At 34.3% G+C, this 17025-nt stretch overlaps 1 protein-coding gene across 6 annotated transcripts in view; it reads right to left on the reverse strand.

The window, feature by feature from the left end:
* Window positions 1-17025, reverse strand: part of WDFY3 (WD repeat and FYVE domain containing 3) — a 284809-nt gene that overhangs the window by 61427 nt on the left and 206357 nt on the right. For 4 of the 6 annotated variants that reach the window (XM_064368830.1, XM_012437733.3, XM_012437734.3 and 1 more), the window contains 7 exons: window positions 16098-16207; window positions 14311-14493; window positions 12995-13152; window positions 11819-11896; window positions 10154-10381; window positions 3982-4032; window positions 1555-1723 (listed from right to left, as the gene is read on the reverse strand). In XM_064368830.1, the coding sequence (XP_064224900.1) occupies window positions 1555-1723; window positions 3982-4032; window positions 10154-10381; window positions 11819-11896; window positions 12995-13152; window positions 14311-14493; window positions 16098-16207 (977 nt within the window). The remainder of the gene's footprint in view (window positions 1-1554; window positions 1724-3981; window positions 4033-10153; window positions 10382-11818; window positions 11897-12994; window positions 13153-14310; window positions 14494-16097; window positions 16208-17025) is intronic. The other 2 variants (XM_012437736.3, XM_064368831.1) reach the window with 1 other exon arrangement.

Consider the following 17025-nt stretch of genomic DNA (forward strand, 5'->3'; position numbering starts at 1 on the left):
TGGTTTCATATATGAACAAGTATAATAAATAAGCAAGAGAGATCAAATCCTGCAGAGAACATCCACAAGGGGGGAAAGCTTACAGCTGCATTATTTTTAGTTTAATGAATCAAAACCTCCATTTCTATGTCTAGCATAATACCTTGCGTATTTGTGCTTTTAGCTCAATTAGAGATTAGGAAATCAGGCCACAGAAGTTAAAAGCCAATGACCCAAACACAAATCATCTATCAACTCTGTGGATTATATCTTAGCTTATATCCAGCAACAGCTTTGGACCAAATTCAATAACTGTGCTGGTGCAATGTCAACAAAATTAGAAGGCTTTAACTTCTGTTCAACTCCTAAAAGTTTCAATGCTTTTATGAAAATGTTGGATCAATTATGAAATGTTGAGTAAGTCATAGTCATCACATGAGAAAACAGATATGTTATAACAACAGGAGAAACTGATCACAATTTAAATAGTGTTTTTTGTTGACACAGTCATATACTATCAGTTTCTAAAACAATCTGAAATTAATTTTTAATTTATTAAATCATTACAACTGATTTTTAATTTACTATGTTTGAATTTTAAAACTAACTTTTAATTAAAATTTTAATTTACATTCTGGGGCTTTATAGAATATGCAAAGACTTTTGAATTTGTGAATCAGAGGCTTAAAAAGATTAAAACAATGGATTGATTTACTCTGTTGAACTGATCGAATCCTCGTTCTGTGCTAGTCATGTGTCAAAATATATAAGGTTAGAAAAACAATCTCTCTCTTTGAGAAAAACTCAGAAATTAGAGAAAACATACAGCAGTGAAAAATCACTGAAACAGCTATAAAAGACATGAGCAAAGTACTATCAGTGAACAGAGGAATTGCAGAAGACTTTAGAGAAGGATGATTTTACATATGACCAGTAAGTTTAAGACTGAATAGGATGTGTTAAGGTAGGGATAATGGAGAAGCTGTAGAAAAGAAGAAAGCATTTCAGGCTGAGGGCACCATGTGTAAAAATGCAGAATCTGAAAGTCTATGGACACTCTAGTACAATTCATTAACTACTCAGCTCTTAAAGTTTTGATGTGGGATAATCCCTCTCAACTCATAGGAAAAAAAACATTATTTCTTACTACTGGCTAATATGCACTAATGACATATTTAGCAGTTATTTTAATTTTATAAATATTTATTTAGCTATTAAGCCATTAACCTAAAATATCAAATGCTGAGACACATGTTCTCAAGACCTCCTGAGACTGTGTCATGAAAAAATACATATGGATATTAAACTATCAAGTGCCATTGAGGATTCTGTGAAATACAGTAAAAAAACCATTAAGCCAATGGGCACGTGACATTCATTTGTAGGCAATAAACAAGAGCAAGTCTCTTTAGTTCTGATAAAGAAATCAATCTTTAAGATGGGTGAGATGGTAAAATATGTATGGATATTTTTAAAGTTGGTCCTACTGTTTACAGTTGCTCAAATTTTTGTATGAATTCAAATACAAGAATCTTCCAAAATCACTTTTAATCAAAATCAAAAAGGCAGGCTGACCTTTGACTTTAGCAATAGTGTCTTCCCCATGCTCTGGTTCTTGCTGAGCAGCTTCGCCTTCTGAACTCTCCACAATGGTGTCTTGGACAATGGTGGGATTGCCAGAGGCCAGTCGCATGTAGTATTCTTTACTGTCATAACTTACGGCTCTTCTGTATCGAGCAGGTTTCTAAGAAATGACAAAAGAAAATGACTCAGATAACTATCATCAATAATTAAAACATAATATTCTTGAGGAAAGGTATGGTGTCAAGGCGTGTTACCTTTGTAAAGGGGCTTTTCATAGACTGTATGTATATACAGTAAATCCACACTTAGGTTAAGTTTCTCTATTTTAAAATACCATAGGTTTTTAAAAGACACATATAAAACAACAGTATTAGCAATTTTGTTCTTCCTGAAATAATCTCTAGACAAAAAATGTTTATGTGTTAGTGCAGTGTGTCTTCTTTCGTGTATGAGAAAACCTCCCTCTCCGGTAAAGAGAATGCTCACTGTTGAAGAGCATCAAGCTGCAAGAAGCCTATCTAGTCTGTGAGCAGCCTGGAACTTTGCTTCCACTGCAAGTGAAATAATTAGGTCAGGCCTCAAGGTCTATACATTCAGAATAACCGGTGTGAGTGTGTAGTTCGGATACTTGGAGTTGGAGACTCAACTGCCCTATTCTTTCCTATATCCCCAGGTTTCACTGAGAATGGCCAAAACCTTCTTCAGATATGTCTGAGAGTCCTGACCGAAAAAGGAATCAAAAAGTTTTATGCCAGGTGACCGTCACTGGTTAGCTTGCCACTGCAAGCTGCTATCTCCAATTTGCTCATTCTCATTGTCTGTTGTGTAAAGGAATATGATCCATAACTAACTCAACTAAATGAGTAGAGTAAGAACATATAGCAGTCCATTTTGAAGAAGAAATTAATTATCTAGAAACATAAGGATTTGATGTTTTAGAACATGATACATGAACGTTTCTTTTCCTGATTAACCTTTATTCTCAAAACAGGTTCTCCAACTGACTTAAACTGTTTTCCCCCTAAAATCATAGAAGATGAGAAACTAACATCTAAAATAGCCTATAAAATTTCAGTCAGAGAGAAAAGTTTGTATATATATAGGTTCCTCAGATCAGAATTAGACCCAGACTATGGATTAATAATTTTAAAAAGATGAAATCTGAAACATGCTTTAAAACCTTCCCCTTCTAAATATGACTTGATTTTTCTATAAACAAGAATATATAATTTTAAAAATTCTACTGTCCACTCTTCAAGTCAATATGCATCATTTACAACAATGCCCTTTTCAAGCAATATATATATATTTTAAAGTGATTTCCAACTCAAGTGGTAAACAAGTGTCCTTTGGATGGGACATGTAGAATGAGATACTGAGCCAAATTTTAGATAAAAAGATAACTAAGTGAAGCCACATTAACCTTCTTTAACTTCAGGAACAGAGCAAGGAAATAAAGGGAGTTGCCAGTGAACTGAGGAATGACATATAGCAAATAGAGACTGAAAATACTACTTGACATAGGAAAGTATTAAAATGATGTAAAATAATATTACAATTTGGAGGATCAATCTGATGGGTAAACAAACAAAACACTGCACTATTTTTGAAAATGAAAGGAAGGTAGTAAACTTTGTACCATAAAAATTCTTCTATATGAGGTATGACAAGTATTTTCAAATCAAAATTGCTAATATTTAAAAAGATAAAAGCATAGTTAGTGATGGGCAAGACAATGAATTAATAGATGTGGGACAGCATCTACTTAATTACTGACTTCATGTACAGATTTAAACTTGACCTACGAGAACTTTTTTCTAAATATTTTGAGGCACATTTCTGTGTTCTAAAGAAATACATTTTTTAAAACTGAATTATGTACTTTCATCTTTCTGGAATATAAGAACGATGATTAATTTTTCTACTAATTAAAATAAAATTTTATTTAAAAAAGTGATCATACACTTTTACTTTCCATTAGTTCTTTCTGATTGAAGAAAATAATTTTAAAAGAGGACACACTGTTGCATTCTCAAAATACACACTTCAGTATTTAGAAGAATTAAAAGAGTAACAGAAAAGTTGAATATGCCAGGCTGCCCATTACTAACATGCCTCATAATTTGTTAGTTTACGTGTGAAGCAATACACCTTTTTTTTTTAGTGAGAGCAGTGAATACTCAGCCTGTTAGTGAGCAGCATACAAACCCTAAAAAGAGATAATTAGAAAAAGCTGAGAAAGAGTAGAACATTTCTCAGCCCAAATGAAACCAACTGTTCAACTCTAACAAACTTATAGGAAGAACAAATTGAAAGCCAATCTTTTAAGTTAGTCTAGTCTACCATGCACTTAAAAAATCAGAAAACAAAAACAAAACTATAAGTAGTTTACATTCTTTACTGTAATTTGTGTTTTACCTTTTGAGGAATATCATCAGGTGTCTCAGGCTGTTTACTTGGGATCTCAGACTGAAAACAGGGTATTAAGTATAGACATATCAGAAAAAAAAAACATAAAGAGGAACACAAAAATAAAATTTTCTTGAGGATTGTATGAAATATGAAAGATGTAGTTACTCAAAGAAAATTAATATGATAGCCTAAGCAGCTTAAATAATCACTTAGAATCTTGTGGTTACTTTCTTACAGATCAAAAGCAGTGTGAAGGAAAACTTAAATACGCCAAATGTCTCAGTGGTACTGAACAGGACAAACTCTTACAAATCACACAGACAAAACTTCAGCACAGACTGCCATTGACTTGGATGATTTGCAGGCAACTCTTTACACCATTTCACAAAAACCAAAAAACAAACTTAAAATCAGGATAATAGAACCTAATGCTAGCTAGTATCTTCCATCTTCCTTTCCCTGGGGTTATCCCGAAATCTGTGTTATAACAGGAGCAAATGGTTGATTTAAATTATCATTTACAATACTCCATACCACAGACATCACTAAGGGCATAATTAGTGAAAAGAAAATCCTCCCTTAAAAACACAAGGACTTATTTACTTCTTTCACTACCTTCGCCATCTCAGAAAGGCTGAAAGAGGAAGGTAGACTGGATTATCAGCCCCCAGGTTATGTTTTTCTAAAGAGTACTTTTAAAAGAACTAGGTAGTGGCTTTATATTTTATTTTCAGAGTAAAATCCTGATTAATAAGAAAGCAATTCTGTTGAGCTGTAGCATGTGGCTTCATATAAGCACACAGATAGCTACAGACAATAATGCAACCAAGAACTGCCTCTAAATTTCCTTCTTGTTCACGGTTTATATCTGGTGATGATTTCTGGTACCTTTCCCTATAGTAAACATGAGGAGGCAAAATGTTTTCACAAATGTTTGCTTCCCAAGGCAAAACAAACAACGGACCACTAGGTATACTTTCAGATACTTCACAAGGTTTTAGTGAATCTTTCTTTTTAAAAGCAAACTTGTAAAGGTGTATCTTATATTGAAAAATAATCTTTAACTTCTAATCAAAGTTCTTTATCTTGGTACAGATTTAGATGGTAAAAGTGTATTGTATATATTTGTTAAAACTCACTGACTAGACCACAATAAAATAATTTTAATGACAAAAACAGATCAGGATATCCAATATTAAAAAAAGAAAAAAAATCACTGAATGGTACAGTTAAGATCTGTATATTTCAATGTATATAAAATTTCCTTCAGTAAAAAAAGAATTGTAAACAAATATTGAACTCATAATATGCACATGAAAGTTAAGAAAACTGATTCTTCAACCCACTCTGAAGCTGAAAAAAAAAAAAAAAAAAAATATATATATATATATATAGGACCAGGAGTGGTGGCTCACACCTGTAATCCCAGCACTTTGGGACGCCAAGGGAGATGGATTGCTTGAGCTCAGGAGGAGTTCAAGACCAGTCTGGGCAACATGGTGAAACCTATCTCTACAAAAAAATTTAAAAAAAGCCTGGCATGGTGGTGCATGCCGGTAATCCCAGCTACTTGAGAGGCTCAGGTAAGGGGACTGCTTGAGCCCAGGAGGTCGAGGCTACAATGAGCCAAGACTGTAACTGCACTCCAGCCTGGGCAACAGAGCGAGATCCTGTCTTAAACAAACAAAAAACCACAATAGACTATTGGATAAATATGCAACAAATCAATATAACAAAACAGACCAATTACTAATGTCACAGCTAACTGTGACATTCACTATATATACTGCCAGCCAGGATGCAGGCAGCGTCTACTAAGTATACCCCATATTTTTCCTGGCAGCATATGGTACAGTGCTGATTTAATACATATTTGCTCACTGACTGACTAACTGGTTCTTATTTTACTAAAAAGCCCAGCACTCAATAGTAAATATGTTATACCAATAATTTTAGCAATATTTTGGTTTCCTTTTATTTAAAAAAGCATTAAATTATTACTATAATTGTTTACATAGAAACATATTTTTCAAAGTCAGAATTTGTAGAAAATAATTTTATAGTTCTTTTACTTCAAATTTTCCTATAATGCTGGCAATGAAATTTCCTAAATGAGTTGCTTAGTTTCTATGAGTCTTGTGACATGTCTACATTATATAAAAATATATGTTGGGGCAGCCACAAGAAACTCCTCTAGTTAGAAAAGGAACTGAAAAGTTGATTAGCCTCCTGTTCCTGAGTAACCCCAAATTAATAGGTAGACAAGGTCTTCACCCTAATGAACTTTGCAAAGAATAGTAAATGTGCTTGAGATTATTATTCTGTAAAAATAAGGGAATTACAAAACTAAAGCCTAATTAATATTTAAATTTTTTTTAATGGCAAAATATGCATTATTTTCCTCCCTTAGAATTCAGAGGAACAACCTGATTTTGAATTTGCAGTATATCACAGACTTACATCTTACACTATCTATAATATTTCAGTTTAAAATACAGAATTATAGTATAATTCATTATAGCTGTTTTAATTATGAAAATTACTCCCTGAGGAAGGTCACTGTGTGTAGAGGATAAATCATTTTTATTTGAGAATACAGAATTTTCCACATGTACTTAATTTTTCTCAGAATATTGGTAATTATTATTACTATTTTTATTACAGTAATTTTAGTTGATAAACTTTCAATGCTTTAAAGTCTGAGGATGTTCCATATTCTATACATAAACATCCAATTTAAAATCAAGAAATAAAATGCAAAACTTAGACTAGGTAAGCTATTTGCTGTACAGTATGTAAGATTATCAAAGTTTAAGAAATACAACTTTAATGAGTAAAACAAAAAAAAAATCACCTGATTTATTTCTAACAAATCAAATACTTTTAAAGAAGAAATTAACTTTTTAATCATCACTGTATTCTTCAGCTTAAGTGACAGGACAAAAAACAGACATGTTACTGAGAAACAATAATTATTTTAATCAATAAACAAAAGATCAAATCATTTGCCCTTGCACCAGGTAAAGTCTTTTAACTATCAAGAGGCTTCAAAAGCAACTTTTAGGTTGGCACAAACCTATTATATCACAAAAAGTACTTACTATATTAAACATGCATGCAAGGAAGACAACAAATTTATGGAAGTTTAAAGGAAAGAACTGATTGATCTCTAACTCTAGGAGCCAATATTTTTTAATATAGATCAGGGCAGAGGTGGATTTACTACGAAGTTAAGGTAGCTTAAACTTTAGTGGCCTTCACGTCCATGAGCCACTTTCAAAACCTTGGAAACAAAGCCTTATTAATTTTATATTCATAATTTTGTACTTTTTTCTTATAGAGGCCTCTCCTAAACTGTATAAACTACACGGCCCGTAAAATTGGATTTGAGGCCATTATAGTGAAAAAGTTTTAGATTTAGGAAAATTCTATATAATGCTAAAGAGAAAGCAATGGAAAAAAGTCTGTAACAGAGTGCTGCCAGTTAATTCACTCAATATTCATTAAGTATTAGGTATTTTGTTAGCCCTAGAGAGATAAAACCTAATATGGAATACATTCACTGTCAATGGATAATGTCACAAAATGGGCAAACATTAGAATCTTTTATTTTTCAAAGTGATTCAACTACTAAGAGACTTGAACTGTATTCCTACCTTACTACACTACTTAGTACTTAGTAGCTGCAGCCAAAAAGGGGGTTCCTTAACTACTCTAGGTTTCAGTTCCTCATCTGTAAAACTGGGATAACAATACTAACTGCACTTCAGAGGGCTGTTACGAGACTGAAACAAAACACATGGAAACTGCTCTACAAAGAATCTAGCTCGGGAGTGTCCAATCTTTTAGCTTCCTGGGCCATATTGGAAAAAGAACTGTCTTGGGCCACACATAAAATATACTAAGACTAACAATAGTTGATGAGCTAAAAAAAAAAAAAAAAAAAAGGCAAAAAAAGTTTCATTATGTTTTTAAAAAGTTGATGAATTTGTGTTGGGTCGCATTCAAATCCATCCTGGGCCATATGTGACCCATGGACCTAGGATTAGACAAGCTTGATCTGGCTTACTGTGTTTTATAAATATCAGTTCCTCTTTTTTGATTTGATGGTAGAATTCAGTGGGATAATAGATACTACTTCTTTTTGAAAATTTGTTTTTAACATTGCCAGAATGCATATTCCAAAAGATACAAGTGGACATTTAATGGCATTCCAAATTTACAAAAGATGTAAACTACTAAAAGCAAAATAAAAATTATTTCAGCAAATTTCTTCATAGCAGACTGACCTTGACTTTGACTTGTGCATGAACTATGCAGCATGAATTCTACATTCTGTAACTGTCTCTCCTTCCTGACTGCTTTTTCCTTTTATGTGAAAGTATCTCCAACATTTCTTAACTGTCTTGTATTTTCCAATATGTAACCCATCTGTTAAAAAAATAAGTTCCATCTGGTGTATACTTATTTATGAGAGCATCTGTTTTGATTTCACAGGCTGGTGAATTCCTTTGCCTAGGTAAAATGCTGATGATACTACGATTGTAGGTGTGAACTCTTAATAGGGTACTTTGCTTTTATCTGATACAGAAGTTTAAATATACTTTTGTAAACAAATGACATTATTACAAGGAAGGAAAGGAGTACAGATAAAAAATATCATGATTATTGTAAAAATAATTCAAAAGTATATGCCTCAGTTAAATTCAAACAGTGAGCTGGTCATGTGTTTGGGAGAGTATATTTATATTTTAATATTCTTGAATGGATTCAGTTTAAATAAGCATTGATTTGATTAGAAATATTTTATCAAATTGCTAATGGCTTAAATTCTCAATAGACTGCTAGGGAAAAGAGATTAAGAATTAAAAGATCATACTGTTAATTTGGTCTTATAAAAGTAAGTGCTAGTAACAGGCTGCAAAAATATGGGTGGATTACCTTTTTTAGACAGTGCTCCAGGATTAGAAATTACAGTGCTTTAAGGCACAGTTGTATCAAATATGGCATTCTTGACAGAACTGAATAGCTTTGAGATAAGTAGACTTTAGAGAGCTATCTTCCAAAATCTTAATAACTATTAGCAGGAGCTAAGACTCATCTATATTATTATTTAAAAAACTTTACTGTTAATTGACAAATTAATTAACATATTCAACACCTCAAATACTTAAAAATTTTTGTGCCAAGAACATTTAAAATTTACTATCTTAGCAATTTTGAAATGTACTATACATTACTAAAAATCATAGTCACTATGGAATGCAACAGATCTCAAAAAATGTATTCCTCCTATTTATCTGAAACTGTACCCTTTGACCAACATCTCTCTATTCTCCTCACTTCTTGGACTCTGGTAACCATCATTCCACTCTTTGTTTCTGAGTCTGATTGTTTTAGATGCCATATACAAGTGAGATAGGTCAAGTAGTATTTGTCCTTCTGTACCTGGCTTATTTCATTTAACATAATGTCCTCCAGGTTCATGCATGTTGCCAAAAAGACAGGCTTTCCTTCTTTTTTTTTAAGGCTGAATACTATTCCATTATGTATACACAACACATTTTCTTCATCTATTACTCTGCTCATGCACGCTTAGGTTGATGCTAAGATCTGTGTTAGCATGAGGACTGAGGTTAAGCTAATCAGTACAAGATAAATGGAGCCAGGGTGTTTGGCAGAGAAACAAGAGGCATTGGAACAATTCAAGCTGACTCACCTTATATGATCAGAGCTACTTAGAAAGTTCACGTGTTCATACTGCTTATTCTAGACCAGACACTATTCTAAGTACTTAACCAATTTTAATGAACTTAATCCTCCTAACAGTCCTATGAGGTGGAACTATTACTTGCTCCAATTCAGGCATAACAAAATGAAAACCCGGAGAGGTTTGATACCCCGTAACCCAGCTACAATAGCAAAGTGGCAGAGCCAGGTTTTAAATTTGGGCATTTGGGCTTTGGTGTCTGTGATCTAAACCACTTCATTATGACGTCTCCTTGTTACACTGTTGCATCTTTTCATTCCACCTCCACTCTGAAGTTATCAATTTAAAAGAGTTCGAATTTTTAAAATTAGCTATTTGAGGTAATCGACCTAACAGAGAAAAAAATGCTTACAAAGGAAAATAAAAACTTGAAAGAGCCACTGTGATCACTGAATTCTGCATACTCACCGCCACATTTGTCTCTTGTTCAGTTTCTGGCATGTAAGGGTAATGGTTATAAAACATATCGTTTCGCACCATCTTTTTCCTCATCCTGCAGGGCCCTTCTGTCATCTCCAGCATCCACTTGTCGAGGTGGGAGCCAATGGGAGGGCCCCACAGCCCCCGCTCCCGCAGCAGCTCGCACTCGATCTGGCACCACTCTTCTGTCACATACTTCAGGGCATTCTGCTGACGCTGACAGGAAAGAGACCAGGTCGGTTTTCAAGCAAAAGCAGGAGTAACAGTAACAAGTCTACAAGTCACTGAAAATCAAGTTATTATTTGGAAACAAACACAATCCACACCATTTCAGTTAACATTGTAAAAGTAAAATTACACTTGTTTATGGTTAAAGTAAGCAGCTTTGTTGCAGAAGGTGGACTTCTTAAAGCACCAAGTAAATGACAGACATGTATAGGTTAGAGTATGCAATATGGTGGAACAGAGAGTTGAAAAAAGCTTGTTTTTCTGGCACAGAAAAGATGGTAGTATTACTATGAAAATATATTGAAATGGTTAGCTCTATGTGAGTTAATAAATACATACGGTAATTTAAGGATATAGCAAACTGGAAAATAGCTACCACAACATGAATAGGGAATATTCTAGGAAATGAGATAAAGAAATAGTGCCAACGATTTGATTACTGGTGAGCAAGGTAAACATTTCCAAAGATTTTAGATGAAGAATATAAACATGCAGCACTAACAGAGAACTTGATGTTCATATAAAAATCAAAGAGTAAACATTTTCTTCTGGCCTCTGAGATCGATCCAAACCACTTTACTTAAATGAAAATTACGACACAGTACAATTCTTCTTATCTATCAAATGACAAATATGTAACATTTCAATAGTAGACAATGATAAATAACTTGCCCAATGATTCATGGAACATAAGTATACACAATTTAAATCTAAAAATAAAGACTTCTAAAATAAAACTGACAGTAAAGATTACTGAGTGAATAATTATAAAATTACCTATCACAGTAGTACTTATATGTTCTTTGGTTGGGAAACTAAGGATCTAGTGTCATATCCATAAAATACTAGCAGTTAATCATTCAGAAACCTTTAATAGATTCAAAATAGCTACTCTGGGAATAAAATACTTAAGATAAACTTTTGAGTAATTATGAATTCACCAAGAGAATTTCAATGAATTTATTTTTCACTGACACAATCGCCAAGCACTTGTAGTGCAGTAAAAAATAATTTCATTTAATCTTGTATTTTTTTACAATTTTAAGAGACTTCTCAGAGACTTTGATGCATATTTTCGCAATCTCCTTGTTAAAAGTCTGAAAAAGAAGGCTCATTCTTACATTTTTATTTTTATTAGGATCAAAGACATGTAACATGTCAGTAGTGAATGTTAAGAGAATTCAGTTGTGCTCATTTTCAGTTTGTTGCTTTTTGAAATGCAGTTTGTTGACAAAAGATTAAAATTTTCTATCCTAAAGTCAGTAGCCAAAGTAGCTGATAGCAGGGATAATTAAAACCATCATCTGATGATGAATGCACTCCAACCAGTACCTTAAAATGGGCAGAAAGATACCAGGACAAACAGAGACCTTTCACATACAAAAAATGTAAAAAAAACCATTATGATGAATTATATATCCTTACCTCCTGATATTCCTTATATTGTGTATCTACTAAGTCACGAACAACAGCAATGTGAGTAAACATCCACTGCGAAATCTCCTAACAATGGGTGGAAAAAGAGTCTTAATATTTCATGGATTTCTGAAAAAAAACAGTTACTCTTGAAATTAATGCTAAAAAATTGGTTAAAATTCTGCCAAAAGCACCCAAACAGAATACAAAACTCAAAAATTTGGAATGAATTACATGATGAATCTAATGGAGGCCTGCGTGATGGACACAGATCTGCAAGCTCTCCAACTCCCCAAACCCCTTCACGGAAGGGCTTGCTGCCCACATTTCTAGGCTGCTGTCAACACCCTCAGGGATTGCCTTTGCTTCAGAGGGCTGACAGGGTGCTCCACATCCAACCACTACCAGATCTAGGGGTAACAAGACTCACACATTTCAGCTTAATGCAGTTCAACTCTAAGAGGATATTCTGTCCTCAAAGCTCCATTTAGTTGGGCTGAGGCTGTCACTAGACCAGCACTACAGCCTGACTCTTCCCTATATCCAATCCTGCTCTTTTCCCTTCCACAGGTATTGATCCCAAGGGCACCCCCAATAGACATTATGCACACTAAACTCCATCTCAGAGTTTGCTTCATAGGAAACCTAACCTGATGCATGAGATGGCTGACAAACACTATTTCTCTCAGACCCTTTTCATAGCTGCCACTTCGATTCTGGGATGGTGAAGGAAGTAGGATGATGAAGAAGTTAACACTGGAGGCAGATGAGCTTTTTGAAAACCATCAATCACAGGCATACACAACAAGTTTGCAAAAATTAAAAGAGGCTTGTTTGGCTATTGCCTTAAAATTTATATAATTATCAGTAACAACAATATTGAAAGCTGGAAAAATTGAGAGAAAATTATCGATAGTCTGATCATATATCAATCTCTAAATCTCATCATGTATCCAGTTATAAAATGGGTATAATGACATGGCACTCAAACACAATTTTATCATAATAAAATGAGAGAAATTCCCATAGTCTGGATTACTTCTATCTCTATTTTAAAGCAAAAATACAGAAAAGTTTCATTTCTAATCAATTGCTTGTACATGTTAAGTGTATTATATCAAATACTACAACTAAACCTTGGAATATAAATTTCTAATAATACCATCTATAAAACTAAAAAAGTACCTGGGTGGAAAGACTGTGTTTATTAAGACCACTTTCTTTTCGATTCCTTCTTGATCCTGTTAACTTGGAAAGACCAAAGCCACTGCTGACACGGGATAATTTGGACTGTGTGGTGGGCACTAAAGCTTCTCCCCGACTTATGCATTTCTTTTCATGGGCTATGAAAAATTTAAATTAGATTATTTTATAATTTCTCCATATATTTATGAGTCTTTTAAAACTTTCATATCTGGTTATAAACTACAATCCTGCAGTGAACAAAAGCAGCACATATTACAGATGCAGATATTACGTTTAGGTATCACAAATTAATTTATTGGTAGTCTTGTTTAAGGATGATTGCTCACAAACTATTGAATTAGCAGAACTTAGAGTTGGTTTAAACCTCACAGCTCTGTAATAATATCCAATTTTATTTTAACTATAATGAGTTTCTGAATTAATAACAATTCATAATCACCTAATTAAAATCTTTGGTGTTGGGTATACTTCAAAACTCAGAACGTTTTGGATTTTTTTTTTTCTTTTTTTTTTGAGACGGAGTTTCGCTCTTGATACCCAGGCTGGAGTGCAATGGCGCAATCTCGGCTCACCGCAACCTCCGCCTCCTGGGTTCAGGCCATTCTCCTGCCTCAGCCTCCTGAGTAGCTGGGATTACAGGCATGCGCCACCATGCCCAGCTAATTTTTTGTATTTTTAATAGAGACGGGGTTTCACCATGTTGACCGGGAGGGTCTCGATCTCTTGACCTCGTGATCCACCCGCCTCAGCCTCCCAAAGTCGTTTTGGATTTTTAAAAGGCTATATAGCTTATACACTGTAGATTATATAATGATACCAGAGAATCTACAGTAATAAGCTATACTTTTAATATATTAATATTACTGCAGCAAAATATATGAATATTCCCATACCAAGTAGGACAAAGAAAGATAAGTTAGGTTCTGCTACGAAGTCAGTTTTGACACCAAATGAATGAAAAACCTTCGGTTTTAATAGCATTTTGAATTTCAAAATTATAGTTAAGGGATTGTGGATCTGTTGCCATGACAGTGACCATACTAGAGTTCTTTGCAATGTATGATATTCTGAATGCATAAATGCTGATGTATAACATACCTCAAATATAAAAAAAACAAATCCAAGAAAAGTAAGATCTCAGTATAATCATTCTAGAATGGCTACGTTATATTGATTTTCATTTCTATTGACTTTATAGTATCTTATTGGCAATGCTGTAATTACATATTTAAAGTACACCCATATGTAATAGCCACATGTAAGTCTCATGGTCACATGATCTCTGTAGGCCTTACCCAGATGGTTCTGCCAGCACTTCAAGCCAGCTTCTTCAATGAGTGGCCTGGCTATAGCTATGTCCACATGGCCCCTTTCATTCACAGGCAGAGTTACTTTGAAAAGCTCCTCCAAGACTTGTTTCTTACTATGTATCAGTTCAGTCCAAACTCTGTTGACAGCTTTTATGAGAAGCTGACGCCCTAGTAAACAAACAAAAAAGCAAGCAAATGATCAAAACACAGTATAAGGTTAGTTTTTATTTTTCTTCATGCTTACAGGTAGGAATTTTGACTAGAGTATTTAATTGTAAAAAAAAATGCTCATATTGTATCTAGCCCAGTGAAAAGGTTATTCAGATAACTAAAACTGTGGTTGCCTATTTAGAAGATACTAAAAAAAATCATATATGCACACAAAATAACATTTTTATTTATAAAATTGGAAATTATATATATGTAATTATCTAACATTTTCTAGATAAAAACTTATCCCCCATTTAAAAGTAATTTTTAGATCTGAATGTTTGAGGTGAATTCAAAACTAAGTTAGTATTTTACACAAAGAAAGAAATATTTTGAAAAGACTTTGACTATGAAATTCCTTCTTGCTTTGGACTCCTTGTTTGTATGCCTGACTCCTCCTCTAGACCTGTCAGCCCTCAACAATCACCTGAGGACCTGTGATAACAAGCTGCTAGTCCCTAATTCCAGAGTTTCTGATTCAGTAGATCAGAGTAGGGCAACAGAATCTGCTTTTCTACCAAGTTCCCAAATGATACTGATGTTGCTATTCTGAGGACCTTGCTATGAGAACCATTGCAAGGTGAAAATAATCACTATATCCTTGGTGTTTAGGGTTGAAAACATTTTGGTGAAAGAACAGAGAATAAATTCATGTTTAAATGAAGGAATGAAATTAAAATGAGTGCTGGGCTTCCAAAAAATGAAACCATATGTAAAACTATCACACAGTATTTCTGGGGAGACAAACACTATGAAGAGTGATTTTTATTTATCACTGAGCATGTGGAAATAAATCAATCCATACAAGACTTCAATGTGCAATGCTTACAGGATCAGTGGGACAACCAGATTAAAAAAAGAGAGAGGGGCCAGGCGTGGTGGCTCACAGCTGTAATCCCAGCACTTTGGGAGGCCGAGGCGGGTGGATCACTTGAGGTTGGAAGTTTGAGACCAGCCTGGCCAACATGGTGAAACCCTGTCTCACTAAAAATACAAAAAATTAGCCAGGCGTTGTGATGTGTGCCTGTAGTCACAGCTACTCAAGAGGCTGAGAGGCTGAGGCATGAGAATCGCAGAACATAACCCGAAAGGTGGAGGTTGTAGTTGCTGAGATTGTGCCATTGCACTCCAGCCTGGGTGACAGAGCAAGATTCTGTCTCTAAAAAAAAAAAAAAAAAAGAGAGCATAAAGAAGAAAAAAAAATGGCACTACTGATAACCTGTCTCAAGCAATATTTGCTTACTCTAATGTGATATGCCTGACATTACCATTGGGCAGTTAGTTAATGCCAATTTAATATTTGTACTTCTACTTAAGTCAATGTAAATATTAATACCACCACCAAATCTCACAGTATTACTAAGAAATGATGAGCTTAACAATATTACTGGTAGCTTTACTCTTAATGGCATGAGGAGACTCTTTGTCTATGTATAGGTTGCCCTACTGGGAGAGCAGCTATGAATGCTGGCAGTTTCTGAAGCCAATTTTTTGGTTATGTCTTAAAAACTGGAGATAAAACAACCATAACAATTTAAAACATCCCAAGTCGAAGCAATTACCTTCACTAATATCTTGGCTGTAACTACCATCTGGTTCAATGTCAGAAGGGATCATAATGTGCCATGTAGTCATGCGGGCTTCTGCTTCCAGTCCAAATCCATCCACATTGCTGAAAAATTCCAGTCAGATTAAACTCTATGAAGGAAATGATTAGCTAAAGACTACAATAACTAAGAATTACTCTATTTCCATTACCATCAGATTACTGAATGTCTACTCAGCAGATGCACAGAATAGAACTCTAGTTTACCAGAAAAATGCCATTTTTAAGACGTGATCAAATAAATCCACTTGACTAAATGTAATTAGACTAATCTAGAGCATCAAGATTATTACCTTAATATTTAACATGCCTTTTGATTATTGTGAACATTTTTACCTAAAAATTACAAAACGTTCATTCGACTAGGAACATTTTTCTAACATGCCTGTATCCTCTCTCCAGTCTTCTATCTCATTACTCTGCTCCTGTAGCAGTGAAATAGCTGTAGTTCCCCTAAGGTGCCACACTCTTTCTTCTCTCTGGGCATTCACACAGACTGCTCTTTCTAGTAGCAGTTGTCTCCATTCTCTTGTCCTCCCTAACCAGGTCTCAAGTTGTAGCTCAGCAGGCATCTCTTTCAGGTTAGGGGCCTCTCTCATGTGCCTCCAAAGCACTGGGCTTTTCCTAGCAGATCACTCAATACAGTTGACTGATCTTGCTTAGCTGTTTCCCCTCAAGAAGGCTGCCACTGAGTCTATCTTACTCACATTTTGTCCCAGCCCCTAATTCAATGCTTGGCCCCTAGCAGACACTAATGAAATATCTGTCAAAGCAATCAACTGAAAAATACTAATTTTACTCATTTAACATATGACACTGCATTGAGTTTTACTTTTTACTTCTCTTAGACTTCAATGGTATGTATTTCATTTGCTTTAAAAGCT

Source organism: Aotus nancymaae, unplaced genomic scaffold (assembly GCF_030222135.1).
Source record: "Aotus nancymaae isolate 86718 unplaced genomic scaffold, 86718_ANA_hifiasm-v0.15.2.pri h1tg000006l, whole genome shotgun sequence".
Classification (NCBI taxonomy): Eukaryota; Metazoa; Chordata; class Mammalia; order Primates; family Aotidae; genus Aotus; species Aotus nancymaae.